Source organism: Lithobates pipiens, unplaced genomic scaffold (assembly GCF_037356315.1).
Source record: "Lithobates pipiens isolate NorthernLeopardFrog02 unplaced genomic scaffold, aLitPip1_a1.2 Scaffold_10, whole genome shotgun sequence".
NCBI lineage: Eukaryota > Metazoa > Chordata > Amphibia > Anura > Ranidae > Lithobates > Lithobates pipiens.
In genome coordinates, this window is record NW_027507686.1 from 192,147,474 (window position 1) to 192,170,051 (window position 22,578).

Sequence of the window (22,578 nt, forward strand, 5' to 3'; positions counted from 1 at the left end):
TGGTGGATGCTTTGGTTCCCTCGCGGGCAGTCCGCACATTGCTGGGGCTGCTACTCTACTATGCGAGGAAACTTGTTGTGCTTCGGTGGAGGGCCCCTACAGCGACCCTCACCCTGAGTGCATGGAAATCATTAGTTAACCTTGCAATACCACTGTACAAAGAAGCATATTCCATCCGGGGTTGCCCTCAGAAGTTTCAGAAGGTTTGGAATATCTGGTTGGAGTCTGAGACAACGATTGGGGAGCGGGACAGCCCTGTTGGGTTATCAACCTAATCTATCCAGTAGACAACTCCTCTGGTAAGTTCTCTCTAGGGTAGCGTTTGGGATGCCTGAGTATCCGATTGACGCCCACTTGTAGATCTCTGTTGGTAGACTGCCTATAGTGCATCATTACGCTTAAGGTTAATTACTGAGACTTACATTGCTCCTGTCAATTTTAGCAGCAAGCTATGGGGTTTTGTTGTTGTATGTTCTTTGGGTTAGGCGGATAGTTTTGTAGGTGTTCTGCCTTACCTGTTGTGTTGTATTGTGTGAGCCGGGGAATGCCCCGAGGCTATGTTCTGTACTTTTTCTTTTAAAACGAATAAAAAGAATTTAAAAAAAAAATTAAAAAAATAAAAAAAACTTCTGGCACAAAGTAATTTGGCGTGATGAGACCAAATTGACCTTTTTGGCCATAACTATAAATGCTTCATTTGGAGAGGAGTCAACAAGGCCTATGATGAAAGGTACACCACATTCCTACTGTGAAACATGGAGGTGGATTGCTGATGTTTTGGGGATGTGTGAGCTACAAAGGCACAGGAAATTTGATCAAAATTGATGGCAAGATGAATGCAGTAAGTTATCAAAAAATACCGGAGGAACATTTGCATTCATCAGCCAGGAAGCTGCGCATGGGACGTACCTGGACATTCCAACATGACAATGATCCAAAACACAAGGCCAAGGCCAGATCCAGGTAGACATTTCATTGGCTACAGCAGAATAAGTTTTTGAAAATGTTGAAAATGAAGAAAAAAAATAATAATTTGCAATTACCAGTTAAAGCAGCGCAGTGCCAAATTGTAAAAAGTCCTCCGGGACTAAAGGGGGAAAATACATGGTATTAAGAACTGGGGTATGTAAGCTTTTGGACAGGGTCATTTGGGTAGTTTCTGTTCCCATTATGATTTTCAAAAAGAGTAAACACAGTTGATTGATAATAAATGGCTTCAGCCAAAACACTAACCATGAGTGAAAGAAATTTTTTGGGTTATCATTCATATTCTCTGAAAAATGCCCAAGAAATCATAAACTCTGCCAGGGTGTGTAAACTTATGAGCACAATTGTAGGTCCCTTAGAACACGATTACTTCAATGAAATTTCAATTTAGCATAAAATGCTACATATATTTCCCACAAGGTCGGGGAAAAAACATGCGTCTGACCAATGGTTGCAAAATCATGAAGAGTTTGTTTTCTCATAAAAAATAAATAAATAAAAAAAGGACAAGCCAATGCATTTCAGGTAATGGGAAATTGCAAAGTCTCAGATCTGAATGGGTTAAAAACAATAAACGCTCAGGGTTAACAGCGGGCTTCAGCTGCTAATTGGCTTTGACAATTCATGAATCATTTATCCAAAACACGTACACAGGAAATAAAGCTGCTCTGAATACCTTTTCCATTTTAGTTAGCAAAGGCAGCCTATAGGGTTACTAAACTGGAGAGTGCAAAGTCTGGTGCAGCTGTGCATGATAGCCAATCAGCTTCTAACTTCAGCTTGTTCAATTAAGCCGACACAAAAAAAAAAAAAAAAAAATCTGATTGGTTTCTATGGAGTGCTGCACCACATTTGGCATTCTCCAGCTTTAGTAAATCAAACCCCGTGCGTTTCTTTTATGACAGCTTTCCTTAAGGGGGCTTTCAAAATGCTCTGTTGAAAAAAAAAATTTTTTAAAAATGCATGTGTGTTTTTGGTGCATTTTTGGTGTATTTTCTGGTTCGCATGAACCTGTAGAAACATGGACATGTGGCTAGAAAAAAAAGCGCACCAAAAACGCAAACGGGAAGCTGCATTTTTGGTGTAGTTTTGAAAAGCGCACCAAAGATGCAGCGCAGTGGTGCGAAATTTCCCTTTAAATCCTATGGGAATGTATTTGTTTTTCACAGGGTAATATCGCATCAGTGTAAAAGGGCCCTTAATAAGTAGTTCTAATCATTAACCAGTTGCCGACCGCCGCACGACGATGTACGTCGATAGCATGGCACGGGCAGGCATATTGGCGTACATGTACGTCCCTTGCCTCCCGCGGGTCGGGGGCCCGATCGGGCCCCCGCCCGGTGCCTGCGGCGGTCGGTATTCGTGCGGGAGCGATCCCGGACGAGGGGACGGCCATTCGTTCATGGCCACCCCCTCGCGATCGCTCCCGACGAATAGGAATCCCCCGTGACATCACTTCCTCTCCTGTAATGTAAACACAGGAGAGGAAGTGATGTATTCTCTCCTCCGTGTCGGTATTTTTCGTTCCGACACGGAGGAGAGCGGATCGGTGAGTTGCACCAACACTCTACACACACAGTAGAACATGCCAGGCACACTCACACCCCCCCTTTACCCCCCGATCACCCCCCCAATTACCCCTGCCCCCCAGTCACAGTGACACCAATGTCATTTTTTTTTTTTTTTTTTTTGCATTGGTGTCATTTGTGACTGTAATAACTGTTAGGGCAGTTAGAGTTAGCCCCCTTTAGTTCTAATGTACCCCCCTAACCCCCCCAATAAAGGTTTAACCCCGTGATCACCCCCCGTCGCCAGTGTCACTAAGGCTGGGTTCACATTGCAGCGGTTTATGAGAACGAATGTGATTCGCACCGCACTGCAGTGCAAATCACATCCGATCTCTGTGCGATTCGAGTTCAGCCATTCGCCGCACCCGCCGCACCCGCCACACCCGCCGCACCCACCGCAAATTCGCACGGGACCCTTTTTTTGGCCCGCAGCAGAATCGGATCGCATGGGTGTTCACACCATGCGATCCGAGTTTGCAGATCGCACTGCGATATGCGAACTGATCTGGGGGTGTCAGTAACATTTCACTGACACTCCCAGCAGTTCGCATAGGGCAGTGTGAACTGCCGCCGGGAGGCATGCGATGCGGGAACCCGCCGCGGATTTGCGGCGTTTCCGCATCGCTCCAGTGTGAACCCAGCCTAATAAGCGATCATTTTTCTGATCGCCGTATTAGTGTCACAGGTGACGCTAGTTAGGCAGGTAGGTATTTAGGTTCGCCGCAGCTTTTTATAGCGCCAGGGACCCCCATATACTACCGCATAAAGCCCCCTGATTGCCCCCTAGTTAACCCTTTCACCAGTGATCACCATATAACTGTTACAGGTGACGCTGGTTGGTTAGTTATTTTTTATAGTTTCAGGGCACCCGCCATTTATTACCTAATAAAGGTTTAACCCCCTGATCACCCGGCGGGTGTCATTTGTGACTAATAACTGTTAGGGCAGTTAGGGTTAGCCCCCTTTAGTTCTAAGGTACCCCCCTAACCCCCCCAATAAAGGTTTAACCCCGTGATCACCCCCCGTCGCCAGTGTCACTAAGGCTGGGTTCACATTGCAGCGGTTTATGAGAACGGATGTGATTCGCACCGCACTGCAGTGCAAATCACATCCGATCTCTGTGCGATTCGAGTTCAGCCATTCGCCGCACCCGCCGCACCCGCCACACCCGCCGCAAATTCGCACGGGACCCTTTTTTTGGCCCGCAGCAGAATCGGATCGCATGGGTGTTCACACCATGCGATCCGAGTTTGCAGATCGCACTGCGATATGCGAACTGATCTGGGGGTGTCAGTAACATTTCACTGACACTCCCAGCAGTTCGCATAGGGCAGTGTGAACTGCCGCCGGGAGGCATGCGATGCGGGAACCCGCCGCGCATTCGTGGCGTTCCCGCATCGCTCCAGTGTGAACCCAGCCTAATAAGCGATCGTTTTTCTGATCGCTGTATTAGTGTCACAGGTGACGCTAGTTAGGCAGGTAGGTATTTAGGTTCGCCGCAGCTTTTTATAGCGCCAGGGACCCCCATATACTACCGCATAAAGCCCCCTGATTGCCCCCTAGTTAACCCTTTCACCAGTGATCACCATATAACTGTTACAGGTGACGCTGGTTGGTTAGTTTTTTTATAGTTTCAGGGCACCCGCCATTTATTACCTAGTCTCACTAGTGTACCCCTAAATTTAGGGGTGTCTACTTTCCAAAATGGGGTCATTTGGGGGGGGTTTGTGCCATCTTGGCATTTTATGGCCTTCAAAACTGTAACGCCCTTAGAAAGCCTGAAGGCGGTGCTTGGTTTTCGGGGCCCCGTACGCGGCTAGGCTCCCAAAAAGTCCCACATATGTGGTATCCCCGTACTCAGGAGAAGCAGCAGAATTTATTTTGGGGTGTCATTTCACATATGCCCATGGCATGCGTGAGCAATATATCATTTAGTGACAACTTTGTGAAAAAAAAAAAAAAAAAAAAAAAAAGTTTGTAATTTTCCCGCAACTTGTGGCAAAATATAAAATATTCCATGGACTCAACATGCCTCTCAGCAAATAGCTTGGGGTGTCTACTTTCTAAAATGGGGTCATTTGTGGGGGTTTTGTGCCATCTTGGCATTTTATGGCCTTCAAAACTGTAATAGGTAGTGAGAAGTGAACTCAAAAATTTACGCCCTTAGAAAGCCTGAAGGCGGTGCTTGGTTTTCGGGGCCCCGTACGCGGCTAGGCTCCCAAAAAGTCCCACATATGTGGTATCCCCGTACTCAGGAGAAGCAGCAGAATTTATTTTGGGGTGTCATTTCACATATGCCCATGGCATGTGTGAGCAATATATCATTTAGTGACAACTTTGTGAAAAAAAAAAAAAAAAAAAAAAAGTTTGTAATTTTCCCGCAACTTGTGGCAAAATATAAAATATTCCATGAACTCAACATGCCTCTCAGCAAATAGCTTGGGGTGTCTACTTTCTAAAATGGGGTCATTTGTGGGGGTTTTGTGCCATCTTGGCATTTTATGGCCTTCAAAACTGTAATAGGTAGTGAGAAGTGAACTCAAAAATGTACGCCCTTAGAAAGCCTGAAGGCGGTGCTTGGTTTTCGGGGCCCCGTACGCGGCTAGGCTCCCAAAAAGTCCCACATATGTGGTATCCCCGTACTCAGGAGAAGCAGCAGAATTTATTTTGGGGTGTTATTTCACATACGCCCATAGCATGTGTGAGCAATATATCATTTAGTGACAACTTTGTGTAAAAAAAAAAAAAAAATTTTTTTTTTTGTCATTATTCAATCGCTTGAGGCAAAAAAATAAAATATTCAATGGGCTCAACATGCCTCTTATCAATTTCCTTAGGGGGTCTACTTTCCAAAATGGGGTCATTTGGGGGGGTTTTGTACTGCCCTGCCATTTTAGCACCTCAAGAAATGAGATAGGCAGTCGTAAACTAAAAGCTGCGTAAATTGCAGAAAACGTACCTTAGTTTGTAGATGTGACAACTTTTGCGCAAACCAATAAATATACAATTATTGACTTTTTTTTTACCAAAGACATGTGGCTGAATACATTTTGGCCTAAATGTATGACTAAAATTGAGTTTATTGGATTTTTCTAATAACAAAAAGTAGAAAATATCATTTTTTTTCAAAATTTGCGGTCTTTTTACGTTTATATCGCAAAAAATAAAAATCGCAGAGGCCATCAAATACCATCAAAAGAAAGCTCTATTTGTGGGAAGAAAAGGACGCAAATTTTGTTTGGGTACAACATTGCATGACCGCGCAATTACCAGTTAAAGCAGCGCAGTGCCAAAGTGTAAAAAGACCTCTGGTCATTTACCAGCAAAATGGTCCGGTCTGAAAGTGGTTAATAGCGTCAGTAATAGATCAATGAAACTTGAGTTATGATTGTCTGTCTGTTACAGCTTTGTGCCCTTTGAGCATTGATCTCTGTTCTCTGTTAAGCTGGCCATACATGGTTAGATTTTCGTTCAAACATTCCTAAGAAAAATAATTCTTAAGAACATTCTTTCTTGCCATCAGTCAACGTATGAAAATACGTTTTTTCTCCTGAATGAAAACCACATTCACGTTCAGAATTTCGTTTTTGCTAGCAAAATTTTCCATCCCGCTCCTTCAAATGTTCCTATTACAGTCAAAACGATTGTCCGTTTGACCCCACTAACCACTGGAAAATCAAAGACACGTTCCAAAAAAATAAAATAAAAAAAAACACATTTTTCAAAATGAAATTCTACTGGTGTGTGGCCAGCTTTACAATAAATTATCTCTCATGAGAACATAAGCAACCAAAATAATAGTCCTAATTTTACTTTTATTTATTTACTTTTAAATTTTATTTTTGAATTTTGCTATATACAAGGAACATGTATTTACAACGTTATTAAAGTGGTTGTAAACCCTCCCCCACAGCTTTGTCCCATGTAAATCAGCACTGCTTGTAGATATCTCCTTGCTTGCTTAGTATTGTTGTAATCCTTGTTGTTCTGTAGAATGAAGTCACTGAGCATGCCCAGGTCTCCCCTGATTTACATCACTATGTGCTTATCTATCTGTTATCAGGACTTCCTACAGCACACCACTGAACTCTGCTAATCACTCAGAGCTTCCTCCTACACACCATGTGACCTCACATACAGTTTAAACTTTGCCATTACTGCAGTCTTATCAGCTGAAGGTGATAAGTCTGACAAAGGCAAACATTAGACAATTGGCACAAGTAAATACTATGAAATGAACAAGTAAGCTATAAACAGGGAAGCAGGGTTGCCATAGAAATGTTGGATTGAGAAGGAGGCTTGGTTAACAGTACAGGAAGTGCTCAATGTAAGGGTGGAAATACACTCCACTGTGGACTCAGAAAACAATATTTACGATGGCGCTGCCTAACCCCTGGAAACAAGATTTTTAATGTTTCTTTAAACAGTAAGTAATATGTGATTTGGGCTGGATTACAGTGGCTATAGTCTGATAATTACTTATTATAATGGACTAAATGAAAAGCAGCATCAGAGTGGGAGAGTTTACTTCCTCTTTAAGATAAGATATTTATTCTTGCATGTACACATGGAAAGGGTTTCCTGTGGTGAAAACATCTTTGATCAGTTTGCACACATCTACCCCTAATACAACCGTGGTTTTCCTACAAGAGACTAATATGTACATCACAACTTACTTGAGCAAATGATGTACAACAGAAGAGTGCGCAGTCAGCTTGCCTCCATACAATGCTTGTGAAGCCCATTGCATTATACAGTCATTCATACGATATTGCACTGTTAGCATTCTCACCAATCTGTCCCCATACTTGTCTATTAGCCGCTCCATCAAGCTGAGAGACAGGCCTTTGGATGCAGCCCTGAAGAAAAATACAACAGGGGTAAGAGCATTATTAGAATGTGAAGTGCACAATGCATGGACTGCAAGAAAATAAAAAATAAACATACTTCCTAAAACATGAACGTACAATGCAAAACCACGCAGTTCACAATACTCAAATACAGAAGACTTACTTACAGTCAGAAATATTTAAAGTAGAGCAGCAGCCATAACTTTTTCATTGTCTGAACAGTTTGGGGACAAATTAAAACACTAAATCACGTTTAGTGCTGTGTTCTTGCTGGATATTATCTCCCCTAACTTAAAGTATAACTAAAGGCAAAACTTTTTTTTTGTTTTGGATAGAGGAGATGGATTAGAACATCTGTCAGTTTCTATTGCTGTCTGAGCTCCCGTTAAGGACATTCACCCTCTTTATTTGTCCCGTTTATAATTATCTTTGAAGGTGAAAGTAAAAGAAAATGCCAAATTGTGGGTTGTCCTGGGAAAAGTAATAAATATAGGGGCAATCTTAAAATGGGGACACTAGTTCTGGTGACCTGGGGGTCCCCAAGGAATTAGCTTAATTTACAGTGATTTCTTCTCACTTCCTATAGTGGCTATGGGACAGGAAGTGAAGAGAAATGTCTGCAATGGAACACAGATGGCAAAAAAAAAAATCTGACATAGGTTATCACCCTCCCTTGCTCTATCCAAAAAAAAAAAAAAAAAGTTTTGCCTATAGTTCTACTAGTGTTACTAAACCCAGGACCCTGCATTCGCCATATCTGGTCTCCCACAGAACATTTAAATGCAAATATTTTACTAAATATAAACTGTTAAATACCCTTTCTCATCAGCAGTATATAGTGGTCTTGTGACGTCTATCAGTCTCTGCTTAAAGCTTGCAAGTTTTCATTCTCCCCTGACCCTTTGTCTGGACAGAGGTGATTGGCCCTGTGCTGATCACATGCACTCTCCCAAGAAAAAAAAAAAAAAAACTCTCTAGCAATACACACCAAACTGAGCATGTGCAGCCTGACTCCTAACTCTGTTCTAACAGTAGATGGTTTGGAGTCAGTTAAAACAGAGAAATCGGAGAAGACAGGATCACATAGCCTTTATATACAATAATCAAAAAATATAGCTGCGCTAAAACTTATAAAACAAAATTATAAAGTGACATAATTTTTCTAATTTACAAAAAACATGCAAAAATAGTGCCAAAGTAATGATTTCCAGGCATATAAGCAGTCCAAAGAAAAGGAAAGATGGATAGGATGCTGAATCTTAGTCCATTTTCGGTGACTCTCAAAAACCACCCTTTACACACGTAGCAGGTGCACCCAGAGTAGAAAGAGATTATCCACCACCAAATTAGAGGAGGCTTACCAGCTGTCAAGATCTCTTTTTAAGGAGATCATACGGGCTTGTAAAATGTTACGTTCCTGGTCCCCACACTGGGCTCTGTTGGTAACACCAATCTATCTGCTCCCTCTTTATGGTATATCTCGTTCCACCACAATCATTTAGTACGGAAAAGAGAGAAGAAAAAAGCTCCCATAGCATAATTCCGTAAAGATTTATTAAAATATAAAAAGTAAAGTAACAACTCACGAATTCCCAGCAGAGTATAAGCGTATAAAAAAACGAGCCGGCCGGCTCTCTCGTGTTTGCACTGCCCGCCCTTCCGGATTAACGTGGAAATGCGGTGACGTCAGCACGCCGCTAACCCTACGTCGTTTCGTCAAAAGTGACTAGAAGTCACTTTTGACGAAACGACGTAGGGTTAGCGGCGTGCTGACGTCACCGCATTTCCACGTTAATCCGGAAAGGCGGGCAGTGCAAACAAGAGAGAGCCGGCCGGCTCGTTTTTTATACGCTATACGCTTATACTCTGCTGGGAATTCGTGAGTTGTTACTTTACTTTTTATATTTTAATAAATCTTTACGGAATTATGCTATGGGAGCTTTTTTTCTTCTCTCTTTGCCGTACTAAATGATTGTGGTGGAACGAGATATACCATAAAGAGGGAGCAGATAGATTGGTGTTACCAACAGAGCCCAGTGTGGGGACCAGGAACGTAACATTTTACAAGCCCGTATGATCTCCTTAAAAAGAGATCTTGACAGCTGGTAAGCCTCCTCTAATTTGGTGGTGGATAATCTCTTTCTACTCTGGGTGCACCTGCTACGTGTGTAAAGGGTGGTTTTTGAGAGTCACCGAAAATGGACTAAGATTCAGCATCCTATCCATCTTTCCTTTTCTTTGGACTGCTTATATGCCTGGAAATCATTACTTTGGCACTATTTTTGCATGTTTTTTGTAAATTAGAAAAATTATGTCACTTTATAATTTTGTTTTATAAGTTTTAGCGCAGCTATATTTTTTGATTGTTGTATATTGTGTGTGTCTCGCATTGGGTTGCAGCAAGAACTTACTACTGTCAGTTTTAACACTAATATCAAGTTTTTGTTTTATTTACACTTGATTTTTTCATATATATTTGTCTAGCACTTTGTTTAGACCAGCGCTGTTTTTCAAAGCCTTTATATACAATGCAGAGAATTAACCCCTTAGTTTCCACAGTGAGTATAACAAGCATGTTTTACCTCATATATATACCGATTTTACTGTTGTGGGCTTAGTAACACTTTAAGCCGGCCATAGATTGATTAAAAGCCGGTTCAACAGGGATCAGCCAGGACTCAATCCATCTATGGGCAGTCAGCTTGTACTGAAGTCGATCCATTGATCAAACTCCAGCACAACCAGCCTGCTGGATTTTTTTCATGCCATCACTGCTGGCAGCTATAACTGCTGGTAGTGATCATTGTATTCAGATGGTGGGGAAGGCTCCCCAGCAGCACAACACAATAGAGCTGCGTCAGGGGTTCCCCCATCAACACTGATTGTGTTGTTGGGGAGAATTGAGCAATTTTCTTTCCTTCCACCTCTGATGGAAGGAAAGAAAATTGCATAAACTATGGGCTGCTTTACTATATGGTGTAGCAAGGATGAGAGCGCCACAACTCATTGAATAGTCCAGTAAATCCAACGCACTCCAGGGGCATAACAATCCCTCTTTATCAGGGCTGAGGACATACATACTAATATATATTATATATATATATATATATATATATATAATTTTTTGCTATTAATTGGATATTAGTCATACTAGATGTATATTGACAAAACTTTATTTTGACGAAATATATATAAAGCAAAAGTGTGTTTAAAACCTAGGCTAGGTTTTTTTTCTTATGTCAGCTGTCCCATTAGGGAGATTTCACCTTACTTCTTATTCCAGACACACAAGAGGAGGTGAGAAGAATTCCCCTCTTAGATAGCAGTCATTGGAAGATTCCTGATCTCGTAACTGTAAAGTTTTGATTTTAGATGTAGCTTAACTACAGCAGAGAAAACAGGTAACTGGCCTGAAAGGGATCACAAGACTGGCTGAACACAATTACAAATCTATTGACTGGCAAAACACATCACATATATCAACTGTTTATGTTGCTTTTGTAAAGCAATACAATAAATAAGATGTACTGAAGATGGAATGAGAAGACAGAAGTATTGATGATATTGAGACAAATGGAAATCATTGCAGTGCTTGCCTCCCTACTTGTGAGATATAATGGTGGGTGGTAGCTGTTTGTGATCACCGGCCAAGATACACTTTCTCGCTTGCAATAGAGCGATCCAGCAGCTGGCCTCTAACGCCTGAGCGCACTCATCAATCACCACCAGGTCAAAGTAATTATCAGGAAGCAGTTTCAGCGGGCCGTCCGGGGAAGCACCTGGCAAAGAAAGGAGTTTGGAAACAAATCAATGTGTATACAAGTCCGTAATTTCACAATGAACAATTATTGCTAATTAGGATGAAAATCCACTTTCCTAAATTAAACACAGAGTTTGCATGACTTGATGCCAGAATTTGGAGATTCGACAATCTGTTTTGCAAGGATTAGGTAGGGGGCACCAAATTCTGAGCCAAGACAAGTCACCAATCTTGTGGAGAGGACATTAGTCATGTGTAAAGACTCTGTGGGAAAAATGACCTAGAAACCCAAAGTACAATTTGTCTTTACCTAAGAGACACGAAAGCAATTTTTATAAATATATGTGTAAAACTTAAACTCATTACAACCACTTTACACTACAAGTAAGCCTATAAGAAGGTTTACCTGTAGCTATCATGGATATCTCCTAAACCTGCACGATTTAGGAGATATCCCCTGTATCAGCATGTGTCGAATTCCTCGGCACATGTGCACTGAAGCAACGGCTAGTTCATCCCGTTGTGTCAGCTGACGTACAGTTACCGGCGGCTCATACGCCTATGCACGGGAGTGACGTCATCTTGGATCCGTCCAATTACAGGTGCGGAGCCCGCACCACCATGGCATGCTGAGGCCCGTTACCCCAGGTACAAGAAGACAGGAAGGCTACTCAGTTGAGAGAAGCCAAGACACCTAATGTGGCAAGAGACTTCTGCACACAAAAGTTTACCAAATACCTGCAGATAGTAAGCTGCTGCTACTGCACCTGTGTTGCTAGAGCTGTGCCTAATGAAATCAGTGTTCTGCAGTCTGGTACCAACCCATTTAAAAAAACCTTTATTGCAATATATCAATTTCCACCGGCATAGGAGCACAGCCACTCAAAGCTGACCCCCCACGCCAGTATACAGCCAGGTACTCCAGTACACCAGGGAACACCAAGGGGGATCTTACACCACGGGAAACCACTTAACTTGTACACTCCTAAGCCCCCACTCCATTGCCTTAGGCCCAAACTTTACTATCACGATGAGCATAACCAAAAGGGCCTTTAGGGACACAACTGCCTTACAGGGTATCACTGCCCTGGACCTCTAAAGCACTCTGCCAGCAAGCACACTGGATATCAGCTACCTACCCTGAAGTAGGTACTGCATGCAGATTACAGCGCCAATCAAGAACAATACAGAAAGTCCCAGATCTTCCATAATAGGGTCTCTCCTTCTGGACCCCAGGCTGCTGTTAGAAATCATGGGGGCCCCGTACAGCTTAGCTGTCAGAACAGTGAACCAAGCCTAATGGTTATTTCCACCTTTTTTTCACTTTTTTCATTTTTTTTTCAACAGCCCTGTAGGGGTTGGTGAAATATCAGGGATTTAAACAGACACCCAACGTCTCTCTTTTGAGAGAGAGAGAGAGAGAGAGAGAATGGGTGAATGAACAGGAAGCATTTTGTAAAGAGGCTTCCTGTTCATTCAAAAACTAAAATATTGTAAACACAGGGAGGGCCAGACTGGGATTGGTTCCAGTAGTTGTGCCCACTCCTGCTACTCTGGGCCCCCTGTTGAACCTATTGGGTCTCATTCAGAAGGGCAGGCGCTACCCTCTTATCAGCGGCCCTGCCTAGGACCATAGGCAACCGTTCCAAATAAAGACTTTCCACAGAGGGGGTGTACTGAACAGGCTAGAATAAAAAGTGCAAGCAAGTGCCACAGGATGGAATATTCAGATTCTTCACAGATGTATCCATTGCCAAAAAAACATTACCACAAACCTAGGGTTTGGTGAGCTGGGAAGAGTTATATGCCTGGGTGGGGACACCTGCCTTTTTTTTTATTCACCTGAAGATGGCAGCATAACCCAGGCAGCCATGAACACAAAGCCCTGTGTTCTGTCATGTAGGATTAAGAGGATTCTTCTTTTTGCTTATTGCAGTCAATAAGCTTTTCTCTTCCACACTACCATACTGCTCTGAAGAACTAAACGGAGAATAGGATTTGTTTTTAAGACTGTAAGAGGCAGTCCCTCAAAAAGTTTTATACCTATGACCCCTATATATGTATATTTTATAAAAGGTATCAACGGGTTCTGCAGCTGTAATTGCACTTGAGAAAAGCATTGTGTCTAAAATATTGTGCTACTCCTGTGAGCTGTGTAATGCTGCCATGAATGTGATAACCCTGTAAAACTTGCTGAGCCTGTAGTATGGGTTTCTTTAGTTAATTTGCAGTGCCATCTGCAGGTGGTATACAGCACTGGGACTTATTTGTTCTAATATAAGGGCGTTCTATATCTATATATATATATATATATATAAAAAAAGCAGGATGGTGACTTTTCTGTTGGCTACAAGGCAGGTGGGAACCACTCTGTGTTAGAACTTTGATAATCAGATTCTAAGGAGATTGTTGTCCATGTCACTAGAAAAAAAGGCAACTTTAAAAAGGGACAGTCCACCCAAAACTCACATTTTATTTAATACTTGGGGGATAAACCATGCAATGGTTTCTTACACCTTGCAGGGACTTTACTAGTGACACCTCGACGTGAGTTGAAGTCAAGCCAAAGACCTTTCCTCTCGTTTTGGACACAGTGGAGGAATGTCTTTTAGATTTTCACGGCTTTCTGGTACCTATTAGAGAGCTTCACTCTCACTTTGTCCTACTAGCAATAGGTTTACCAGACATTAAGGAAAAACTGCAACAGGAACATAGACAGAAATTAAAATCTTTCAGGGGTTCTATCCTTCCCCCTACTCTAATAAAGAAAAGCAATTGTAGTTGTTTGTGTTGCTTTAAAGCAGGGGTCTCAAACTTGCGGCCCTCCAGCTGTTCCAAAACTACAAGTCCCATCATGCTTTTGCCTGTGGGAGTCATGCTTGTAACTGTCAGCCTTGCAATGCCTCATGGGACTTGTAGTTTTGCAACAGCTGGAGGGCCGCCAGTTTGAGATCCCTGCTTTAAAGAGTTCGTCTTACTCCCTGTCTAGTAAAACATTATCATCAGTAGGGTAGGAAGTGAGAGGAAATTACGCAGCCTTTCTCAAACTCTTTACATGGAGGAACCCTTAAAATAATTACTTGGCTTCAGGGAAACCCTCGTATTAAATTATTACATTTACAGCTCACAGTACACTACTGTGATGGTCAGTGGGAAGGACGCTCCTTACATTGGTTGTCATTGGGAAGAATCACCCCCAGATAGCTAGAAAGATCAAATGCATCAGTGGTTACTCATCTGAAAGGCAGACATTCCTCATTGATCAAGGAACCCCTAGTACCTTCTAAAAAGGAATCCCAAAGCCCCATACACACTATCAGTTTTTCTGCTGAGTTTTTCCTTCCGATTTACCAAAACCATGTAATATGAGGTCAAACCTTAGGAGTTTAAATTTGTATGCAATCAGGCAGGTCCTTGCACTACATGGTTTTGGTAAACCTGGAGGAAAAACTGAGCAGAAAACTGATAGTCTGTATGGGGCTTTAGAGTTAAATGGAACCCTAGTTGAGAAATCCTGCTTTAACGAAACCCTGGAAAGCAGCAATAGTTATAACCCTTGTACTCTCCTATCCAGAACTGAGACAAGTCTTGGGTGCTCCCTTTGGTAATTTATTTTATATTATGAAGAATACAGCAGGAAACGTTGGAACACACATAGGTGGATGGAACAGCCCAAAAGTCTAAGTGGACATAAAAGGAGCCAGTAATTATGGCATGAAAATCTCACTGTTGGGAGTACACAAGAAACCTAAAAATCCAGGGGTTGACTCAGCCCACCAGGCATCACCTATAAACAAGGTGACTTTTTAGTGGGCATATCCTTTAAGTTTTATGCTTTTAAATATTTGCAAGGAAAAAATGAAGCTTCCACCTTAAAGTAACATGGCGCAGGTTGTATATTGACTTTAAAAGACACACGGTACATATATGTTTCAGTATATCACCTTCACATTCATTAAATAGAAAGCAGGCTTCTGCAGCCATGATAGATCGGACACCTCTGTTAGGAGACATATAAGTCATTCTGACATTCTATTTATATTCTTCAGAAAATATCTTTCACAAATGGTATATGAATCATAGGGCAAGAAGACTATTTTAGTAAGGAATCAATAGCAGCTGTAGTAAGTAATTGTGATGGAAGTAAGCTCATACATCATTATAGTATTGTGAGCTGGAAGAGGCTGCAGCCCTGACTAACCTGTCGTTGTGCTGAGGATAACATTGGCAGCTTTCAATGTTTCAATCATTGCTGCCTCCTCGCGTTCCTTCAGTTCTTTCCTAAGAGTTTTGATTTCTGTTCTGAAGCCGCCCTTTTCTTCCTTACGTGGTAGTTTTCTTATTTTTGCCTATAAAATGCAACAATAAAATGAATATGAAAATAAGCGTAATGCAAAATGAAAGCGAAAACACCTAAGCAACATCTATACATCAAAACGTATGAATTTTATTGGCGTTAACAATATTACTAAAGCCATTTTTTCTGTTTTGAGTTAAAGTGGATCTTCACTGAAACGGAGCACCACAAACCAAAAACACTATTTAATCATTTGACATGCGGAAGATTTACCCCCTCCCCCCTTCCTGACTGGGCCATTTTATTGCGATACGGCACTGCGTGACTTTAACTGACAATTGTGCGGTTGTGTGACACTGTACCCAAATACATTTATGTCATTTTTTTTTCTTTTGGTGGTATATGACTTATAACTAGGGATTGGCCGAACACCCCCGGTTCAGTTCACACCAGAACATCTCGAACAGGCAAAAAGTTCTAGCGAACATGCAAACTCTAATAATGTCTTTGGGACACGAACGAAAAATCAAAAGTCCTAATTTTAAAGGCCTATATGCAAGTTACTGCCCTAGGGGACATCATCAATGCAAAAAAAGATTTTTAAAACAATCATTTTTAACCACTTCAGCCCTGGAAGATTTGGCTGCTCAATGACCAGGGCATTTTTTGCGATATGGCACTGCGCCGCTTTAACTGACAATTGTGCGGCCATGCAACGATTTACCCAAACAAAATTGTTTTCCCCCCACAAGAAGAGCTTTCTTTTGGAGGTATTCGATCACCTCTGCGGTTTTTATTTTTTGCACTATAAATAAAAAAAGAAGAGCGACAACTTTGAAGAAAAAAAAAAAAAACACACACAATATTTTGTACTTTTTGCTATAATAAATATCCCCATTTTTTATTCAGTTTAGGCCGATATGTATTCTTCTACATATTTTCGGTAATAAAAATTGCAATAGGCGTATATTGATTGGTTTGCGCAAAAGTTATAGCGTCTACAAAATAGGGGATAGATTTATGGCATTTTTATAATTCTTTTTTTTTTTTTTTTTACTGGTGGTGATCAGTGATTTTTAATCGAGACTGCAACATTATGGCGGACACATTGGACACTTTTGACACATTTTTGGATCGACTGACAACTATACAGCGATCAGTGCTATAAAAATACACCGATTACTTGGGGTGCAACGGATCGTCACCAATCCGTGATCCGAACGAGTCGCCCCGTTTGGATCGGCACACGCTGCACTCTGCGGCCTCGGCCTTAGGAAAGGCCGTGGCTTCGGCCTAGTTCCGGAGCGGCGCCCATCTTGGTCCTAGGCAAGCAATAGCAGGAAAACTCTGGATAGCCGCACACCAGAAAAATACTTGAAATCCTGTGTTTTTATTAAAAGTGGAGGGTCACATCACATCAAATAATCCACAGCAAAGGAAAAGGGTACAAAAATTTGGACGCGTTTCGCACTGGAATCAGTGCTTACTCATGAGATTTTAAGTATTTTTCCGGTGTGCGGCTATCCAGAGTTTTCCTGCTATTGCCTGCCTATTGTGTATGTATCAGCCAGCACTTGGGGCTCCTTGATAGGAAGAAGAGCATCCGTCCTGGAGGGCTATCCTGGAGCGGTGGTTTTCTTTCTTTTTTCATCTTGGTGCAACCGTTGGCGTTTACAATGTGATGGCTCCGTCAAATGATGGAGCGATCACTTGTAAACAAACCAGCGTCATGATGACGCAGATTCCGCTCTCCCCTCTGTGTACAGATCTGTACATTGAAGGGGAGAGATCGGGTGGCAGCAGCACTGTGGGCTGCATCTGTAGTGCCCACAATGCTGCTCTGTGACAATTGCAGTCACAGCCATCCCTCCATACCGTGCCAATACTCTGCCAATACCCTGCCATGCTCAGCCAATATTACAGTGGGGGAGATGACATGGATATTACAGTGGGGGGGGGGGGATGTATATTACAGTGTGGGAGATGTGGATATTACAGTGGGGACTATATGGTAGTGGAATTTTCACAGGTTTTTGCAAAGTCAATTACTATTTGCTGATCCGAAAAATTATCCGATCCATGACTCTGATCCGAGGAACGATCCGATCCGTGAGTTTTTTGATCCTTTGCACCCCTACTGATTACTGTATAAATGTCACTGGCAGAGAAGGGGATTAACACTAGGGGGCGATCAAGGGGTTGACTGTGTTCCCTATGTGTGTTTCTTTCTTTTTTCTAAATATATTTATTGAATCAAAGTACTAGAATAAATATCTCCAATTGGGAGAACATAACATATCAACGTATATTCCTTCTTTACTTACACATCGTACAATTTTAATGTTTATAAATACCTAATTGTTTCTACTTATATTTATATACAAATAACAAATAAAGAATAAAAACAAATAAAATAATAATAAAAAAATAAAAAATAAAAAAAAATAAACCCCAGAAACCCCCCTAGCATTAAATCCTGCCTCTCTTCAATAAAAGAGGGTATGAAAGGAGAGAGAAAGCAACGAAAGGAAAAAATAAAAAAATTGTGTGTCATAATTAAGAATGAACACTGTCCCTCTACAAATCCTCATGTGACACAAAAAAAAGGGAGGGTTTTCTCTTTCTTCTCCTTCTCTTTTTTTTCTCCCCCGTGAAGTTAACATTCACTATAATACACTCATACCAAACATAATATAAACCTTCAAAAACATTTACAATACAAATTAAAAAAACACTCAAGTGATCTATATTTAGTCCATATTCCTAAACTTTAACAAACCCTTTTATAAGGGGAAAAAATATATATATGCCCCCTCACTCTCCCTTCCCCTCTCATATCGGTTTCATTTACTAGTTGGAAAGAAACCTTCCCATATGGGGTTTCTCATACTAAAATAAATTAACCATTAACTAATAACAGGTGCATCTAGGTGGTGAAATCTGCTGTCGTGAACAGTACACAGTTTTTGACAAGTCCTTTATTAAAAAAATAAAAATATAATAATAATAATCACGACTTGACAAAAAGCCACGCCTGGAACGCGTCGTCAGGACGACAGCTACCCTCCCTGCATATCTTCATCCCGCTTGCACTGGGGCTGTCTCCCCACTGTCTATGAAGTCGTTCGTCGGCTCCACCGTCCTTCACAGCTTGGCTGCCTTTCATCCCCTGCCTCATCCTCCGGCACCCCCCCCAGCCAAGCATGGTGTTCCCCCCCCCCTCCGCTCCCTTGAGGCTTCTTCTCCATCTGGCCATTGCCATTTGTTGATGAGCACAATTGCAGTAACAACTGCAGCACCGTCCAGCCCAGAAGAGACCCAGCTGACAGCGTGCAAGTCTGTCTTTACCCTGGTTTTGTTTTTCCAGTGTGTTTGAGGAGAGCTCTGCATTCATTACCATTGACATATCGTCAATACATTTTTTAATTACGGATTGTGGAGTTAAGCTGCTGGTACTAAGATATGAAGATTATTAAAGCACAATCAGCTTGTTGTGGTGCTAGAAAAAAATAAATAAAATAAAATAAAAGTAATTCTGAAAAAAAGTTGGATTTGAAGAAAAAAAAAAAAATACTTACAAATGTCAGGTCAATATCTTTGCGGATGTCAGCAACAATCTGAGAGTTATCACTACGTGCCAGCATAGCGTCCAGAGAGTGATGTTGTAGGGATTCCAGCAGACGTGCAGGGTGCCCCAAACGTAATATTCGCTCTTTATAAGCAGCCAAACGCTCCACTAGATTGTCCACAGCTACATTGGAAGGAGCGCAGCAAAGGACCTCGAGAAAAAATGAATGGGAAATCTTAGTGTATACTGGCCAGAAGATCTGGCCTATGGTAGGGTAAGGCCACTCATAATACATGTCTCAGAAACAAGAGCTAGTTATTGATAATATATTTACATTTATTACATTACATTACATATTTATAACATTATTTAAACTGAAACTCTAGATATGCCACTAACTACACCGTTAACATACTTGTATGGAAATGGTTTTGCCTGCCAAAGGGTTTGCAATTCTGTTCTTAACCTATGCACTCTGGCAGATAGCAGACCCAGGTACTCCATCTCAACTGTAACAACAGTACAGCTTGCTCCAGAATACAAAAGTGAGAAGTCATCACTCTGCACTCTTCTCCTGTTATAATGTCCGTGAACAACATGCTATGAGCAATCCAGCAGAGAATTACTTCTATCCTAGCCTCAGAGCTGCTGTATCTAAGAATACAAGATGCTAATATGATCAACGTATACATTCAAGTAACCTAGGTTTTTAAAATTCATTTAGGGCCTGTTCACACCATGCTCTTGCGTTACGGTATAGTTAATTGCAATGCTTGCCACTGCCCATTAATTGCATTGGTGTGATTCTTTGTCATTTATTCTGAATGGCATCCCAACGCACCAGCCGATAGATAGCAAAGCTATCGTCCGAGAAAAAGCTACGCTAATAGACCCAGCGAAACGCGTTGACGTCACACTTTGACACAGGTCGAGCTTTGCAACAGTGGAGAGTGAGGATGATGGCCAGATGGCAATAATGCTTCTATGGAACAAGCCACACAGTAACGGCGGCTAATATGAATCACGGCTGGACAGCTGGAGCTGTGTACAAACGCTGAAGAAAGCTACTTAATGGACATTGCTCGCTCTTGAGTGATGTGGCTATTAAAAAAAAAAAAAAAAAAAAGGAGATGGCTGAATCCCGATACTTTGTAAAAACGCTGGAGTGGTGAGACATCCATGCGCTGATCCTGTAGGGCAGTGGTAACATATGGAAAGATTTTCTGAGTTGCCTTAAAATGTTTACAAACTGCCTGGATCTAATTTTCTGCAGTGCACGCTATTTATTGATATCGTGGAAGTTAGCTGTTGCCAGCTATACTGGTATTTACTTTTAGCCTAATTACGTGCACCTTTCTTAGCTGCCGCTACCCATATGGACAGTGGATGTATGGGCAAATCTTTTACAGCAAGGCTGCCAGGCTAGAAATCCACACGAATATATGAGTAAAGTTTAATCAATATACATTAATTGGATATTAATTGCATATTATATACCTATCGAAGTGGACATTTTGAACTTACTATTTATGTGAAGTTTCTACCAAGCCTGAAATATTAGCTAATAATGGCCATATATAGTTCCGTCCATCAATTTCAGTCCCCCCTCTCACTTTGCTCTAAATTATTGGGTAACCGCTTAATGACTAATTTGGTTTATTGAACTATTGTTCGCCTAGATTATTCTACACTCTGACATTTACTAATAGTGGTTACAATAATTTACAGCAACTGGTCCGGACCTGCCTTGTGTGTTGTGTATTTGGATACATATTTTTTTATGTGTGTCCTGTGAGGTTTATTTGTCTGTGATGAATTTTTATTTGTATGGGTAATCTTTATGAATTGCACTTGGTTTTAAACAATTATTTATGGTAAAACTTTGAATATAATAATTAAAATTCTACTGGTCAAATCAGTTTATTGAATATTGAACTATTTATTGTTGCCTATAGTAACCTCTTTACAGTCCGGGTCTGCCGGCCTGTAACCCCCCTTTTCTTTCTATATGCTAATTGGTTACGGCATCAACGCCCGAATAGGGTGAATGATTCAATTATTGGTCAATTAAATTGACCTAATACTAGTGGGCAACATTACATTCCCTTTCCCCTTTCCTTAATTTTTGTTATGAGTGGGAAAGAGGACCTGGTTGATTGAGAGTGTGATGAGTTTGAAGCATTATGGGTGGAACTGCATATAGATGTGCGCAGGTCCAAGTTAATAATTGGAGTTTGTTATAGACCACCCAATGTTAATGAGGAGGTGGAGACTCAGCTCCGTGCACAGATGGAAAGGGTTGCAAGGGCTGGGACAGTGATAATAATGAGGGATTTTAACTACCCAGAAATTGACTGGAGTAATGGCACTGCTGGGACAGTTAAAGGGCAAAAATGTATAAACCTATTACAGGACAATTTTATGGTCCAGTTTATTGAGGCCCCAACTAGGAATATGCTCTGTTGGACCTGGTAATCTCAAACCATGCAGAGCTTATTACTAATGTTCATATAAAAAGGAACATCTTGGTAGCAGTGACCATAACATGATTTCATTTGAGGTTAGCTGTAAGCAAAAAACACGTACGGGAAAGATAAAAACACGTAACTTCAAGAGAGCTAATTTTCCCAAGGAGGAGGACTGCTCTCCAGGACTTGGACTGGGAGGGATTATTGGCATCAATGGGCACAGAACTGAAATGGGAATTATTCAAAGTGACTGTGAATTCACTGCAAAGTATATTCCCATGGGCAAGAAGTGTAAAAGGCTAAAAATAAAACCTATGTGGCTCACAGCCAAAGTTTAAAAAAAAAAAAAAAAAAAAAAAAAAAAAAAAAAAAGCTATAAACCATAAGAAAAGAGCTTTTAAAAAATATAAAAAATTAAGGAATGCCATCATCATTTTAATGTTACAAAGAATATAACAGAATATGTAAAAAGGAAATCAAGGACGCAAAAAACTCAAAAACGAACGATAGGATAGGATAGTAGGACAAACCCCCCAAAAATTCTTCAAATATATTAATAGTAAAAAAGGTCAGGTCTGAGCATGTAGGCGCTTTAAAAAATAATCTAGAGTGGGTGACTGGGGACAAAGAGAAGGCAAATTTATTAAATATTTTCTTCAGCTCTGCCTATACGAAGGAGCATGGCTGAGCCCATAATGGGGGCGATAATGACACAGCCCCAAATGATCCACAATGGCTCAAAAGTGATATGGTCCAGAAATATTTAGACAGAAAAAAGGTGGATAAAGCACCTGGCCCTGATGGCATCCGCCCATGGATCATAAAAGAATTGAGCTCTGTCATTTCAAAGCCATTGTATCCAATTTTTAGGGACTCTTTAATGATGGAATAGTACCACTGGATTGGCGTAGGGCCAATGTGGTGACTAGTTTAGTTTAACTTCTATAGTTGGGAAGATACTGGAGAGTTTAATAAAAGACCACATACACGAGTTCTTGCTGTAAAAAAATAAAATTTTAAGCAAGAGACAGCATGGATTCATGAAAGACAGAAGTTGTCAAACAAACATGATTACTTTTT

General features: G+C 41.2%; 1 protein-coding gene across 2 annotated transcripts in view; it reads right to left on the reverse strand.

Moving 5' to 3' along the window:
- The window catches only part of IGHMBP2 (immunoglobulin mu DNA binding protein 2), a 102,407-nt gene that overhangs the window by 32,860 nt on the left and 46,969 nt on the right, over positions 1-22,578 (reverse strand). For both annotated transcript variants that reach the window (XM_077460787.1, XM_077460786.1), the window contains exons 6-9: positions 19,041-19,241; positions 15,367-15,514; positions 11,010-11,184; positions 7,232-7,414 (exon numbers count right to left, since the gene is read on the reverse strand). In XM_077460787.1, coding sequence (XP_077316913.1) covers positions 7,232-7,414; positions 11,010-11,184; positions 15,367-15,514; positions 19,041-19,241 — 707 coding nt within the window. The remainder of the gene's footprint in view (positions 1-7,231; positions 7,415-11,009; positions 11,185-15,366; positions 15,515-19,040; positions 19,242-22,578) is intronic.